At 39.8% G+C, this 16,026-nt stretch overlaps 1 protein-coding gene across 6 annotated transcripts; it reads left to right on the plus strand.

The window, feature by feature from the left end:
* The first annotated feature begins 7,889 nt into the window (after nucleotides 1–7,889).
* Nucleotides 7,890–15,353, plus strand: LOC116209323 (kinesin-like protein KIN-6). Of its 6 annotated transcripts, none has more exons than XM_031542946.1 (23): nucleotides 7,890–8,505; nucleotides 8,805–9,004; nucleotides 9,307–9,427; nucleotides 9,551–9,645; nucleotides 10,319–10,454; nucleotides 11,033–11,098; nucleotides 11,259–11,321; nucleotides 11,504–11,554; nucleotides 11,723–11,805; nucleotides 11,896–12,010; nucleotides 12,249–12,362; nucleotides 12,478–12,699; nucleotides 12,824–12,913; nucleotides 13,018–13,116; nucleotides 13,247–13,312; nucleotides 13,402–13,476; nucleotides 13,547–13,646; nucleotides 13,872–13,963; nucleotides 14,069–14,204; nucleotides 14,360–14,478; nucleotides 14,585–14,718; nucleotides 14,801–14,879; nucleotides 14,965–15,353. In XM_031542946.1, exons 1-23 carry the CDS (start codon nucleotides 7,957–7,959, stop codon nucleotides 15,064–15,066), a joined length of 2,907 nt encoding a protein of 968 aa, XP_031398806.1. In that variant the 5' UTR covers nucleotides 7,890–7,956; the 3' UTR covers nucleotides 15,067–15,353. The 6 variants fall into 6 exon arrangements, with proteins under 6 accessions (XP_031398806.1, XP_031398814.1, XP_031398790.1 ...); XM_031542954.1 differs by having other exon boundaries at nucleotides 13,550–13,646; XM_031542930.1 differs by having other exon boundaries at nucleotides 7,891–8,505; nucleotides 13,247–13,318.
* Nucleotides 15,354–16,026: the final 673 nt, after the last annotated feature.

Consider the following 16,026-nt stretch of genomic DNA (forward strand, 5'->3'; position numbering starts at 1 on the left):
CCAGAGATGAAGTTTTAGACGTTCATGGATTTTTAGGCTCCATATAGCTTTCCACACAACTCCACTATAATTTTGGAACCTATTATGTTGGTCTATGAGATATAAGGATTTGACTGAGTGTTTCCCTGATGTGTTTGGAGTCCATACTGCTGAGTCTTTGATGTCGTCTTGGGTCAAATGAATTATGAGTATGTTGTCCACCGTTCCTTGCTCGAAAAGGGATGTGAGTAGTGGGTTGTTCTTGTTAGGAATTGGTGTATACCCTAGAGGCAATCTATCATCAGTTCTGTAATATGACATGTATTTCATTATATTACGAGGCATTTCTGTTATTGTGTAGATTGCGCTAGATATTAATTTTACGCAATAACGTCCTTGGAATAGTAGGTTCAATAGGCATCAAGTGTGACTTGATTGTGAGATCCTATAATTACCGAACATTATTCCTAAATGTTCCTAGTCAAAGTATTATAGTTAATTAGGACAACGATAATACGGTTAGACTAGTGTGGGTGTTGTTTGATGACCAAGTCTCACAGGTCATGGATATGGAGATATCAAGTCACACCACATGTATACATTAAGAGTAATGTGTATTGGACTGACCCGCCATGAGATTGCTACATGGGTTGTTACGTGACTGTCATTAACATATCTCAAAGTGACTATAGTGTAATGGTCCTTTGACTTGAGGTCACCATGAATTCCTACATGTAATGTCGTATATTTTGATACTGTCAAACGCCACCGTAATATGCTGGTTATAAAGACAGTTATTGGGTATGCCACAAAGCATGGAAAAGAATGTGAGTGACCAAAATAGGATTTGTCCCTCCTACGAAATCGGAGCGATATCTCACGGCCACTTGGTGGTTAAGTCTAAAAGTGTATGCATACCCAAATGAGTCGATATAGCGATATCGAGCTCATTTGTTCTGATAGACTTACCCGGTAAACAAAAAAAAAGATATATTGAGCCATACAAGGATGTCATCAACCGTGCCTTGGGCTCAATAGAGATATAGAGGACAAATGGATTATATTACACGGTAACGTAGGTCACAAGGTTCGTCGATTAAATTGACTTTCCGATTACTTGAGTAACAATGATGCATTACTAGATGCCGCTCACTGTTTGTAATATTGAAATAGAGATTTCGATATTATTGTCAACGTAATTGGGAATCTACAGGGTCACACACTACGACTAAATTGACGAGATATTTTGAAATAATAAAATCGTCTAATAGAGATTAGACGATTTAAGATGCGACCGATTAATCGGATATTTAATGAGATTAAATTTATCGATTAATTAGACCCGATTTATTAGATTTAATGGTGTGCTAAGTGGTTATTTTCTATGGAACCACTTGGAGCTCATTATGTGAAGACACATGTACCAATTATTTTATAGCCACTTAACATAATTGTATGGCTTACATGTGGCTATCCACATGTCATGTGGAAACCCAAAATTGGGCAATCCCACATCGGTGGGAGAAACAAAATTCTCCCCACCAAAAGCTTATATATATATAAATGTATATGACTGAGAAGAATTAAGATACAATTGCATATATATATATGTGTGTGTGTATGCATGTGTATAAGTATATATAATTTGAGTTGAATTGTTCAATTCAAATTAGGTTCATTAGTCTAATAAATTTCGGGTGTTGCATCGGTATTTCCTTTGAGTATTGGCCACTAGTATCGCCGATCTCGAAAACTCATCGACAAAGTCGGTGTGGATACCAGTAGATGCGTCAAGCGTGGGACGCTCGGTCGACAATTTTAAATATTCCAGGTACGCTTTTATTTACTCTTATTCTTCTAGTAGGTCTTAGGAATAGTTTTACGGGTAGGAAATTTTGAATTTCTGTTCTTTTTACGCTTCCGTAGATCCTGTAAAACTAGCAATTCCATCTCTTTGGGTGGAATAGTATCAAATCACTTACCGTTAGCTCCCTGTCTTGAGCTACATTTAGTTTGGAAGAGGGTTTGTGATCATTCGTACCTAGGATCCATGAATCTAGTCAAGTTGAAATGGTAGAGTCGTTACCTACAGAGTAGGTGCTTATGTGTATGGTGTCTCTACACCATTGTAGGCCTTTCCATATTGGTGAGGGGGAGGAGCGATTGAGGGAGTTTAAGAAATTAATGTACTTTGCCTTAAAAACTCTACCTGCTAGGCTAGTGTTGGTTTGTGTCAATGCCTAAGCTGTTTTGGACAACATTGCTTTATTCGAGTCTTCCACTCTTAGGAATCCTAACCCTCCTTTTGCTTTCGATTGGCATATGGTATCCCAATTCTTCGGGCATAGTATGTGCCCTCCTCCTTGCTTGTTCCCCACCAGAATCTCCTTGTCACTTTGTCGATGGTGTTTAATGTGGATTTTGGTAGTTTGAATAGTGACATTATGTAAATCAGGGTGCCATTGATCATGGAGTTAATCAGGGTTGCTCTACCCGCTCAGGAGAGTGCTTTTGCCTTCTATGATACCAGCTTGCTTTTGATTTTATCGATTAGCAATTGAAAGGATTCCTTATGTTTTCTTTTGATAAATAGAGGGTTGCTAGGTATTTTGCATCTTCCTTTAGTTTTCTCATGCCCATGGTGGTTTTTGCATATCTCTTTATGTCTATTGCGGAGTTCTTGGAGAAGAAAATCCCTGATTTAGTGCAGTTGACTTCTTGGCTCGACCTAACGCAAAATTTGTCTAAGGTGCTCTTTATGTTTCTGATATTTGCTTTGGTTGCTTTTGAGAGGATGACAAGGTCATCTGCAAACATTAGATGGGAAATTTGTGACCCTCCTCTACTAATCTGAATGCCTTTGATGTCGCCATTGACTTCTGCCCTATAGAGGAGTTGAGACAGTATTTTCATTGATATTATGAATAAAAGCAGTGAAATAGGGTCTCCCTGCCTGATATCTCTGGTTAGTGAGAAGTGGCTATGGGGTGAGCCATTGAGTAAGATAGAAAAGGTAGATGTTGAGATGCACTAGAAAATCCATGATATGAAGGTCGAGTGGAAGTCCAACTTTTCCATGATCTTGATGATGAAGTTCCATTCTATCTTATCGAAGGCTTTCATAACGTCTATTTTCATCCTTATCCAGCCTTTGTGGGCCTTTGTTTTCCTCATTGTGTGAAGGATCTCTTAGGCGAGTAGTCCATTCTCATTGATTTATCTTTCTTCGATAAAGGCGGTTTGGTTCGGGGAGATGATATTGTGGAGCAGAGGTTTGAGTCAACTTGCTATGATTTTTAAAGTGATTTTATAACAGACGTTGTAAAGGCTGATGGGTCTGAAGTCTTTGAAGGATGAGGCTCCTTGAAATTTTGGTATGAGGCATATGAATGTGTTGTTTCATTCCTTGAGCATGTAGCCCGAGGTGAAAAAAAATTTCCTATAGAAAGAAGAATGGGCTTTACCGTTTCTCTATAATGTTTGAAAAATAGAGAGGGAATTTCATCAAGTCCCGGTGCTTTGAGATTTGGAATTAAATTGAGGGCATTATGATTTCCTTGTCGTCTGGGATTCGAATTTGGCTTTCGTTCTCAAACTCTGTGATGTGTGGCTAATTAGATTTTCCATATCTTCGAGTATAACGGGGTGAGAGGTATTAAAGAGTTCCTGAAAATTCCTCAGGAAATAGTCGCATATTCCTTCATGATCTTGAGTCCATTCCCCATCATTGTCCTTTACGACTGTGATATGGTTTGATTTGTGTCGGATGACAATTGAGATGTGAAAAAATTTAGAGTTTCTATCTCCTTCTTGTAGCCAAAGTTCCCTTGATTTCTGTCGCCATATGAGATCTTTCTTGGTAAGATTCTCTTCAAGCTTTGCAGCGAGTTTTTCTTCATGCTTGTTCTCGGCTTGGGGGGCGCTTTCCTTGGATTTCTTCAAGTTTTTCCATTATACCTGCAATGTTAGTGTCGTAATATTCAAATACCCCTCTGTTCCATTTACCAAGGTCTGTTTTTATTGTTTTGATTTTGGACGAGAGTTGGAAAGCTTTTGATCCATTCACAATTTTATTTCGGGCATTTTTAACAATGTCTTTGCTTGATTTATCACGGGTCCAGGCTTCTTCAAAACAAAATGGTTTAGGTTTATGTGAGGAGTCCATCCACAATTTTAATAAAATAGGATTATGATCAGATCTAATTTGTGGAAGATGGAAAGCTCCTGCTCTTGGAAATATTGTTCTCCATTCATCATTTGCAATTGCCCCGTCTAGTCTTTGTTTTATAGAAGCTAGGCCTAATCTCTTATTCCTCCAAGTGAATGGGTTACCAGTAAAGCCAAGAACCACACAACCCGATTAATTTAGAAAAGTATCAAGGAAGGAGCGAGAAGATGAGGCATAATTACGCCCTCCAACCTTATCAGATGCAACACAAATTTCATTAAAATATCTCACAATCAGCCGGGGGCACTTAATATTATTTGCAGTATTAGTTAGCTCAGCCCAGAACAAGGGTTTATCATGCATAAAAGGCGGTCCGTATACGGCAGTAAGTATCCAAGGAGTCGGTAAAATATGATGTTCGATGGTTGCATGGATATAGTATGGGGAAGATTTGAGGATAGTTACCTTTAGCTCGGTGTTCCAAAGAAGGCATAAACCACCTGCTGCATTTGAGGAATCGATTGTGAAGATGCCATCGATGATGCAACGCCTTGCTATTTTATTACAGCGCTTGGAATTGGCTTTTGTTTCCGATAGAAAGATCATACTGGGATGGTGTTTTCGAACGAGGAGTCGTAGTGCTCGAACTGTCGGTTCTCCTCTCACACCTCGACAATTCCATGCTAGAAGACTCATGGCTTCCTTGGGGGCTTGATAAGGTCCGTCTCCTCGGCCATTTGGACTTCTTCGTTATTAGTCTCCTCTTCCATCTCTTCCATATAAAATCGCGTCTCAGCCATCCATGAATTGTTGTTGAAGGGCACTGTCTCCCAAGGGGTGCTTTGGTTGTAGCCATCCAAAAAATTCGGAGTTTAAAGAGTAGTCCAGTCCATTTGCATGGCCTCTCCTATTGTTCTTGCCATTTTATTGAAGATTTTGGAGTACGGAGCAGAGAGCTTGAAGAGGTCGTCCATTGTTATCTTGTGTTTCCGTTTCCTTTGTTGGAAGGTGATCTTGATGTCTTTGGAATCGATAAAATTCGCTGAGAAGGGCAGAGGGCTTCCAAAATTTTTCCCCTTTGCATTGGGCCTGTTCAGCTCCGGGTTTGGCTTTGGAGCTTACTGGGCCAGCTTTGGACTTGGCTTCTGATTCTCGCTATCCCTGATATTAGGCTTCCTGCTAGGCTCGCATTTCTATGAGCCTAGAGTATAATGAATCGGTAGAGAGGGATATGGGGCGGGCGGGTTTTCTCAAGTTCTTCTTCCCGGTAGGGTTTCCCCGAAAGTCGCCCCTGTGCAGAAAGTCCTTTGGTTCCTCCGTACCTTCTGCCTTTTTCGGGTATGCAATGGTCGACGACTTCTGTCCTTGCTCATAGTACATTCTAGACGGAGCATTAATTCGGGATGTGTTGTCGCTCTCTTCCGTTCGGTTAGTGTCGCTTCCGGAGAAATTGAAACTGAGCATGTATTTTGGTTTTTGGGAAGTCGAGCTTCGGTGAAGTAGGGATGGGGTTTCAGAGTCCAGATGAAGGGAAGCTGGGGTCGGCGTCAGAGATGGAGTTGGATTAGCTGAGACCTGTGGCGGTGGGATGTCGAATTGATTATCGAAGTGAAGCCACGGTCCGTAGAGATTCAGTGTTGCCGGTGAGTCAGACATGTAGTGGCTTTGGTCGTGACCGAGGATCCCACAGTTGTAACAAAAGGTTTTGAGGTGCTCATATTTGAAGTAAACCCAGGTTGCCTTCCCGTTCTTCCTATTGATGAGATGTCCTAGACAGAGTGGTCTTGAGATTGGGATCTTAATCAAGGCTCTGGGTGTGACGTACCATTTGGGGAGAGATAGTGAGTCCTTCTAGTTAATATTGACTACCTGACCCGCTCTTTTGACCAATTTGGTGATGTTCTTTTTTGACAGAATTTCAGGTGGGATTCCTCGAATATGGATCTAGAACGAAATTGAGTCGAAAGTGATTTCCTCCAGCGACATTCTCTTGTCCCGGCGCTTTATCATTAGGTGAGCTCCCTAAACTAACCAGGCTCGGTCCCTCTCTACATATAACCTGTCTTTTTTATCTTTGAAGAGGCAGACCAAAATGTCGTCTGTATATTTCTTTGGTGTGATTGTCACTCCCTTTTTTGATGTTCCAGGCTTGTAGGAGTCGTGGTATGATGGCTTTTGGTAGTGAAGGTTTAAAGCCGAAAGGCTTAATGAGGAGGATGAGTGGGATTGATTCTTGTGCTTCTTCGTCATTGGTTGGCAAATTGATAGGCTCTTGATCGTGGACCATGGACATCTGTGAGCCGAATATATTTTCCAAGTCAGTGAGATCCATTGGTAGTGGTGTGTCTTGTGGTTGCATGGCAGGTTTGGGAGTGGTAATTGGGTGTTGGTTCTGGGGGTTGCCATGGTTATTGATGCTTATGTATTGGGATAAAGGGGAGGGTAGTAAATGGCATTAAAAGAACATGCAGAGTGTTGGGTATGAGAGTAAATTCGTGGGAGCTCTGGTTGTTGCATGGAAATGGATGAACAGAGGGAGATGTACTTCGAGCGATTGGAATTAAAAAGTGTTGCAGAGCTTTGATCGTTGATTCCTGCATTCCTGCTGTTGAAGATCTCTTGGATTGTTTGGTGAGTAGGGAAGGAGGAGGAGAAGTTTGCTTCCAACAAAGGAAAGAGGAGAGAGAAGCTCTCAACTTAGGAGAGAGAGACAAAGAAAACTCAACTTCGTTATCCCTTCATACTTCATTACATATGATAGATTCTCAATTATATTGTCCTATCAATGGAAAAGACTTTGCCAATGGAAAGTAAGGAATTATTTAACTTTTTTAAGTGAACATAACTAACTTTTCATCAACACCTTGCCCTTTCCTAGTAGCATTGCAATTTGCAACTGCATGCTAGGATTGCATTTTGGGTTCTATTTGAAGCAATGTCAAAGTACAGGGGTCAAATTGTGAATAATGAAAAAAATTGTGTCGAACGAAAATTACGAATAAAGATTTTTCTAACATGATTCCGTGTCACTGTGATAGGTTTAGGGCCTGTTTGGTTTTTAAAATCTTTGTAACTCTACTCTACTTATATTCAATTCGGCAACATAATTATTATTTTTACATTTTCCTTCAATTTTTTTAACCATTCAATTCAATACTACATTTTCTCAAACTATTAATTACTTTTTCACTTTTTTCTCATAATTTAACAATATTATAATTACAAACCAATTAAAATCAAAACTTAACTCAACTTTAAAATCAAACACAACCTTAGTACTTTTAGTTTAAGCATTTAGTATTTCAATTTAAATTTTAGTATTTTCAGTAATTGTGATTAGTACAAATATTTTTTATTTCTACTTTCAATTAAGTGTTTAGCATTACGATTGAAATGTTTAGGGGCCGTTAGGATTCGGAGTTAAAGTTACTTTGATTTTGATTTTGATTGTGATTGTGGAAAATGACAAATGATATGTGATTATAAATTTGACTTGGGAAATGTGTATTTTTGTTGTGTAGTGTGTTGAGTTAGAGTTAGAGTTAAAGTTAAAGTTAAAGTTAAAATCAAATTTCTTTGAATTCAAACGGGACCTTATTATTTTGTATAATTTTTCACAAATAGTAAAAGTACTAAACACTTTAATTAAAATACTAAATATTTAAATTAAAATACTAACGTGTCATGATTGACACAGGGCCATATTAATAATTCTGCAATAAAAAGCGCTCTCTCTCCTCTGTCACGCCTATTCAAATACGATTCCTCCCGCCCGCGAGATATCTTTCAGAGGTCCGAAACAGCGAGAAATGCAAGAAGAGAGCAGAAGAGTAGAATCGCCGGTGAGCCCGCCTCCGTGTCCCGGCACAGTGACCGTCCGAAGGAATCCTCATCGGAGAGCTCGGCCCACTCCCAAAACTGGCCTACGGTCGTCTTCGAAGAAGCCGGAAATACCCAATGTCCCTTCTTTTCCTATTCAAGACATATTGGCGATTGATCTTCCCCCAAACCCTACTCCTGCGCCGGCCCCAGCCCCAGCCCCAGTCGAAGCTCCTATATCAGAGAACCTGAAGGTGTACGTCCGTATCCGCCCGATCAGCATCGAGCTCCCAGAATCAGTGAAGGATTCAAGCAAACGTGACGTTTCTTCAAGGTACAGGGTGAAACACAGGGTTGCTCGAAGCTCTCCAAAGAAGAGAGATGCGACCGCGAAGAAGAAGAGCTGTGAAATTTGCGTTACTGCAACCTCTGCGAGCTCGGTCAGCCTATCTCCTCCAAAGGATCTGCAGGAGGCTAAGCGCATTAAAGAGGAAGTGTTTGAAGGCTTCTCTCACGTGTTCCGTACAGATTCCTCTCAGGTTCTTTCTCTTCTTTCCATATGTTTTGCGCCTATTTAGTGAGAGTCATGCTTGTCTGGATAATTGACTGAGGTGATCTGCAGCCTTTTCTTTTCTACTGATTGCTATTTCGAAAACTAGATGAATCTAATTGCAATGAACCGGAAGCTAACAAAAACATCATTAAATTTTGTCTATAGATGATCCTCAAGTAAATGAACAAATTGTCATTTAGTCTTTTGTTTATCATAAACTTTTGATGAGCGAGTACTATACTACTAACATGCATTTAAATCGATCATCTCTTGACACTTTGGTAGAATGAAGTGTACGAAAGGATGGTGAAACCACTTGTAGAAGACTTCCTGAGAGGGACTAGCGGAATGTTAGCTGCTCTTGGGCCTAGTGGCTCTGGGAAGACGCATACAGTTTTTGGGTCTCCAAGAGATCCTGGGATCGTGCCTCGTGTGCTGCAACAGATATTTGGGCAAACAGATGGCAACACGAACAGCTCCCAAAGGTATGGGTCATATATCTGATCTAATGCCTAGCCTCATTTTCTCCAACTGCGCATAACTGTTGTACTGCAGAATCTTTTCATGTAACATATATTTGTGTGTCATTAAATGGATATATCTTCTACTGTCTATGACTTAGGTACCAAGTTCCAGTGAAAACCTAATAATTTCTATGTATATGCTTCTGTTAGTTTAATGTTATAAGAGAGGGAACAGTTGCCCGTGAACTGCTTGTTTCTAATTTGTAAAGGCTTCAACAATATAGAGACTAATATGTTTATCCCCTCATTGGAGATCATTACAGGTCATTCTACTTATCAATGTTCCAAATATGTTCCGAAAGAGGAAAAGCCGAAAAGGCTTTTGATCTATCTAATGGGGTGGAATTATCTATGCACCAGTCAACTATAAAGGGTCTACAGGAGGTGAGTTGATCACATTAATTCCTGCTTTGGGGAAGATCTGCTTCAGCCATCCTCTTTTCCCTGTTGATTCATCTGCGTCAACGGTGGTTTGAAGTTCTTACTTGCTTTTATTTTTGGCAACAGGTAGTCGTTACTGATGTTGGGCATGCAGAATCTTTAATAGAAGCTGGAATGTTGAGGCGTGCTACTGCAATGACAAACTCAAATAGTCAGTCAAGGTATGGAGACGGATTACATATTTAAGCACTAAAGCAAATTAGCTTGGTTAGTTTTGTGGATGTTGCCATGTCTCTTGTTTGTAAATTCTCAGCTTGTTGCTGAATCTCTCCATTCTGTCATCCGATGGATCAGTGTGATATTAGGTCTTCAGGGTATAGAGTTCACTTTTGCTATGGTTTGAAGTGAACTCATAAGGCCCCATTCTTTGTTATTGGCGATTATTATTTTGGTATGCCATAAATTTTAATTTTTAAGAAAAAGGGATTTAAGTATTCCTTTGGTAAACTTTGAATCAATGCCGTGTTCACGAGCGAGTATTTTTAGTTTTAATTTCGCTACAATTCCTGAGTATTGAATTCTGTTGCGGTGATATACTAGTTGATCTCATTATCTATGTTTAGCAATAGGTTCTTCATGGGGCAATCTGTATGCGATGAAAAATTTCTCGCTCACTATACTGTAAGGTGATTATTGTATGGGCAGGATAAGCTACTATCTCCTATTGATACTTGATAGTGAGCTTGCTCAAGTAGGGATCATCTATTTTACACTATTTTCTAGCGAATTATCTCTCTGTCATGAGGATTTTTCTGTGTTTCCCTTTTGTTTTACCTTTACTGTTATTGCTGACAAGCAGTCATTTAGTCCATGAATGTACCTGCCTTACTGCAGCCGGTCTCAGTGCATTATCAACATCCGAGACGTAGGTTCCAGGCATAATGGAGAAGTCGATGTTCCAATGAGTAATGCCAATCTGACATTTGTTGACTTCGCTGGGGCGGAAAGAGAGAAGAAAACTGGGAATCAGGTCAAAGCATCGGTTTAAGTTGACTCATTGAAGTTACTTGTCACCTTTCATTCTGTATAATAACTTATAAGTACTGATGCACTGTGGTTGGCTTGTTTTCTTTTGTTTTTATTGTCATGAGGGCTGCATACTTTGTTTTCATTTATGTAATCGAGCTAAAAATGGACTATTTTCATTGACAACATACGTTTTTATACCCCACGATAGAGATCTATGGTTCCAATGAGCCAGCATTATAATTAAAATATCAGCTATTTTTATCATATAAACATTTATATATATATATATATATATATATATATCTCACAACACTGGAATTGATATTCTGTATTGAGATTCCTATTGCTTTGCGGTCAGATCACCTCACTCTCATATTTGTGGTTAAAGGCACCTGAGAGAGGCACATATTAGTACTTGTATGCTTCTAGCTGGAATTTTACTGTTAAAATGAAACATTGGAGTTGGTTTTGTATCAGTGTGAAATTATGTCAATCCATTCATCAGTTCCAATTTTATCACATAACAGAAACTATCTTTTTGTGCAGCCAAACTCTAATGTGGTTTGGTCAGTTTTGCAGGGGGAGAGATTACTAGAGAGTAACTTCATCAATAATACATCAATGGTCTTTGGTCTGTGCTTGAGAGTATGTGGCTTGACTTTGATTTGTTTCCTCACAGTCCTAATCATATTTCCTTAGTCTTATCTTTTCCCTGATCAACTAATATATGTGAATGTTTCATAGTTTATCTATTTGTGTTTTATCTGCACAGTACTAATGTTTCTCTTTTTCATGTTGTCTGAAGTCCTTGCTGGAGCACCAAAAGAATCCAAAAAAGCCTTTGCCGAAGCATTTTCAGAACTCTTTGGTACCATTCTTTTGTCTTATTCCCCTTGTGTCATTTACAAGATACTAATCTGCATTGTGCTTCGTCAGGCGGGATGGCACTCTTCAATTTTCACATGGCATGCAATCTTAGTAGCATTTTTTGTTGTTGTTTTACCTGTAAAATTGAAATTGCTATCAATCATAGTATTACCTTTTTGACAGTTAACAAGGTATTTGCGAGATTACCTAGAAGGCAAGAAAAGGATGGCTTTGGTAGGTATTCTTTAACTTCAATATGGGATTTGAAGTTATAATTATCTGACTGAAAATTCTTTTGTTGATTTATTTAAGAATTCTTGGCCTAGTATGTATTTCAAGTACATTGTCCCTATCATGTCAAACAAAATGCTTACATGGCTTTCTCTATGGTTACAACTGCAGATCTTGACAGTAAAGCCTGGTGGAGAGGACTACCTTGAAACCTCCCAATTCCTACAACAGGCAGCACCTTTTATGAAAATCAAGTGCGATTGTCTAATCCTTCTGAGAGTTGGTTCATCTTCAAAATTTTCATTGAATCTCTCTCGTGGTACTCATGTTAGTGGCATCCTCAGGTTCAACAATGTCGAAGAAACATCTGGTGTAGTTCGCAATAAGAGACAGACTACAGCAATGCCTAGAACTGAGCATGCCAAAAGAGTGAAAATCAGCAGGACTAAGGCTTCTGTGGTAATACTTTATCTCCCCTGCCATGGTCACTGCACATACATTTTCAATTGGTCTGACCTGAATTTTTATGAGTTGTGACCCCACTAGTATAAGCTGTAATGTCTGAGGAAAGGAAGAGTTTATTCATAGCTAACTTTAGCTTTCTGATATTTTTGTTTGCCCGATGTAGGCCTTGAGTTTTTCTGTGTATAGTATGTATACTTGTTATTTTGTTGTAATTTATTCCTCTTGCTTGCAGACTGAAGAAGAAAAGAGTAGAAGTGCTAAGGATGAAAATAGAGAGGATCGAGTACTGCTACATTTTGCTCGTGCAATGTGGAATGTGTTGAACGAATACAAGAGAAAACTTAAGGTACTGACCATCTAACTTCTTAAAACTCTTACAAGCTTGACAAACAGAATGGTTCTAATTGCACATTTATGAGCACTAACTCTGAATTGCCCCATATCATCCTGTTTGGAATCAGGTGGCAGAAAGTGAGATTGAGAGTCTTCGAGAAAATTATGCAAATGAAACGATAAGAACCGCGGAGCTCGAAAAGGAATTGAAAAATCTGAAGGAGGGCTGTAATTGCATTAACATATATTCCACAGAAGCCCCCTTAGCGCAAAGATATGCAAATACAGACTTAGACGCCTCTGCTTCACCAGGAGCAGATGAGCCCAGCATTTCTGAATCCTCTGATGAGGTTTATGGAAATTATGTCTGGCTATACATTTTGATTATGCTATGACTGTACCTCATAAATGACATATACATTCTGAGGCAAATATGGGAATAAATATCCGCGGCTTTTGGTCTATCATATGCAGGTTGAGAGGAAGGTTCATTCATGTCTTCTTCAGACACCTGAATGCAACATGCAAAACGAACGCCTCACCACTTTCATATGGAATGACAATGTAATGAGTTGGCTCGTACATAATATACATCTAACCAGCAAATAAATGCTAACAATTCTTCTACTTTTTTTGGTTGACCATGTGTAACTTTCTATCTTACTCAGATGAAGCATGCTGGTGACTCTGATCCTCCACAAGCTCAAGGCCACCTGGATCCAAATACTCACACAAGGGACCATCTTGTGTTAATGGAAGATGAATCAGTATGCAAATTATTACATTTGACATGTTTTTCCACTAATCCAATTTCTCTGTTTTTTTTTTTTTGAATCTACTTTTTTTATCCCCTTTAGTCTCTCCTTTTTGAGTGTCATATCTACTGTTTTTTGAAAGGTGAAAGTGGTTTCTTCACTTTGTGGGCTCGATTCTTTTGATGTCCGAGCTCAAGAAGAATATGATGTCAGTGTAAGGCAACATAACATATTCTCTCACTGTTCCTCGCCCCGATAGATATCTTTTGATGATGTGACATTTTGCTTATCTATCAGGTAAGAGAACCAGCTTTTGATGTCAGCAGTTCTTCTCAGTCTCCTGACAAAGCCTTTGTTAAGCAAGATAAAGAGGTATAGCGACAAGATAGCCATGTTATATGCCCTAGTGTATTGAAAGCGTTATTGAGTTGTGTTTTTGCAGCAGTATGTCAAAACTGAGAGTGAACAGCCCTGTGGGAATGAAGACAGCTGCGGAGAAGACTCGGAACTGGATAGTTCTCGCAATATGGAAAATTTAAAAGGTCTGTCCCTGATGCATTTTTACTCCAGTAATCTCTCCTAATGGTGGTGCAAAACACCCACCAAACAATACCATGCTCTGCCTTGATAACCGAGTAAAGTACTGTGGTACTGTAACTAACAGCCTATTTGGCTTGGTGACCAACTTTAGCCAAGTATCAGGTTTCATCTCGATCACTTTTTGATTTACTTGTTCCATAGCAGCTGATTGATTGAAGGTTTTGCAGATACAGGGGGTTCCTCTGAGCCACATGTGCTGGTTCGGAAAGACAGCTGTTCAACTGTTGAGCTTGATGACCTCAAAAGCAATGGTTATGAGGTTTGGATTCATTCACACTTTTGATTCAGAAACAGAAACTTATTCTCCCATCTTCACTTGGGCTGCTCATAAATCTCAATTACTGATTGGCTTTTTACTCTCCAGGTATCCTCAGAGCAACCTGCAGAAGTGAACAAAGATGTTGCATCTACTCAGGTTTCCAGCTCTGCGAATGAAGACAGCGGGGGAGACTTGGAAGACTCTAAACTGGACAATTCGCGCGGTGTGGAAAATTTAGGAGGTTTGTTCCAAATGCATTTTCAAACTGCATCATCTGGTAACCAAATTTACTTTATTGTGTTACTGTGGCTAACTGCCCATTTGACTTGGTAGGCAAATTTTATCTTCAGTATCATTATTCATCTCGCTAAAGCTGAGATTTTGCTGTCCTAACAGCAACTGATCGGCTTGAAGGTTTTGCAGACGTGGGGAGCTCCTTTCAGCCAAATGTGCTGGTCCGGAAAGACAGCTGTTCGACTGTTGAGCTTGATGACCTCAAAAGCGATGGCGAAGAGGTTTAGATTCATTCGCACCTTTTGATTTAGAAACGGAAACTTATTCTCCCATTTTCACTTGGGCTGCTCATGAGTCTCGATAGCTGGTTGGCCTTTTACTCTCCAGGTGTCGTCGGACCAACCTGCAGAAGTGAACAAATATGTTGCATCTACTCAGGTTTCTAGCTCTGTGAATCAGCCAGAGAAGTTACTTAAATCGGAGTCTTCGCCTAAACTTCCCAATCAGGAGAAACCAAGAAGGTATCAAGATCTGCTTCTATTCGCAAAGTTCACACTACTAAATATTTTCTCATCCTTGTCTATCGTACTCCTAAAAAAATAGGAGGTTGCTGCCTGCCTCATCAGTGCTGTTGAGGAACATGAGTTATTGGAACATCGACGATGAGACCGAAAAGCCAAAGGTAAATCGTTATTGTCACATCAGGTGTTGTAAAGTTGCTAGATAAGACTCGGAACAACAGACACTTCCATTGTTTCGTTTTTCAGGGAAATAGAGGCGGGAAGAAAAAGGAAAAGGATGCTAAAGAAGAATTAAGAACAAAGGGCAGCGCCACGCTGCTTAGATTGCTGAAAGGCGACCTTCTATAAGGCTATAACGCAATGCAGTCATTAGTATCCGACAAAAGTAGTACTTTACCCAGAACAAGTGTTTTTTTTTTTTTTTATAAGTCTAGCTGTAAATACTAAATTGTAAATTTTTGTCGTTTAAATGCGAAAAACATTACTGCACCGTTCATGTCGTTCGTGTGGGAACCGCTACGATCCCCTTGTACTCGAAGCCTCAAACACCTTGCCATGGATTTTGAAAGCACGCGTATTGAAGGCACAATACTTAAATACGCATATATCACAGTTCAACTTCCTAAGCTTCTGTATATTTAGTATGTATTTGTATTCCACAGAGTGGGCCCTTTTTTGCTATTATGGGTCTGGCAATCAACTCTCCCAGCCCAATATGTGGCCGGCCCACTATTCATTTTTTTTTTTTTCCTTCTTGAGTCATTTCTATCCGATGATTGAGCTGAATTTTTCTAGGCTCGTCCTATGCTCCCCGGTTGGCCATTTCACAGGTTGCCCCCAACGAAAGGTGGAGAGACTGGAGTCCCTTAACCCATCGTAACATTGTTAAGGTTTGGCCAAAAGAGTGGGGGAAAAAAAAAAAGGGCCATCGTTAGGGCGATGTGTAGGTCCAGCCCGAGCCCCCACTGACAAAAGTTACCCCAACGTACGATACCAAAATTACGCCAGCCCGATTAAGCTAACTTTGAAATTCCGTCATGGCATCCTAAGGTCGTCGTACCCACAGGGACGTGGTATGGCAGCTCAAATTCTTTAAACCAAGACCACAATTTCGCAATGGACATGTATGGCTTGTGAAAGATAAATTGGCATGCAACCAAGACCCTAAGAAAATTCCAACATAGAAAAACCACAGAGAAACTGACAATCTAAGGTACCACATAAGATCCGTACTTTTGGAGCGACATCAGATGCCGTCTACTGGCAGGAGAGGATTGCTACCTACTACCAAAAACCATATGCTTCGGT

This window comes from Punica granatum, chromosome 1 (assembly GCF_007655135.1).
Source record: "Punica granatum isolate Tunisia-2019 chromosome 1, ASM765513v2, whole genome shotgun sequence".
Taxonomy (NCBI): Eukaryota; Viridiplantae; Streptophyta; class Magnoliopsida; order Myrtales; family Lythraceae; genus Punica; species Punica granatum.

Bases quoted from the DNA above. Each gene is read 5' to 3' on its own strand.
- LOC116209323 (XM_031542930.1), top strand. From the start codon at position 7,957: ATGCAAGAAGAGAGCAGAAGAGTAGAATCGCCGGTGAGCCCGCCTCCG. The intron at 9,646-10,318 runs GTATGGAGACGG...GCCTTACTGCAG, and splicing joins AACTCAAATAGTCAGTCAAG to CCGGTCTCAGTGCATTATCA. The intron at 12,011-12,248 runs GTAATACTTTAT...TCTTGCTTGCAG, and splicing joins GCAGGACTAAGGCTTCTGTG to ACTGAAGAAGAAAAGAGTAG.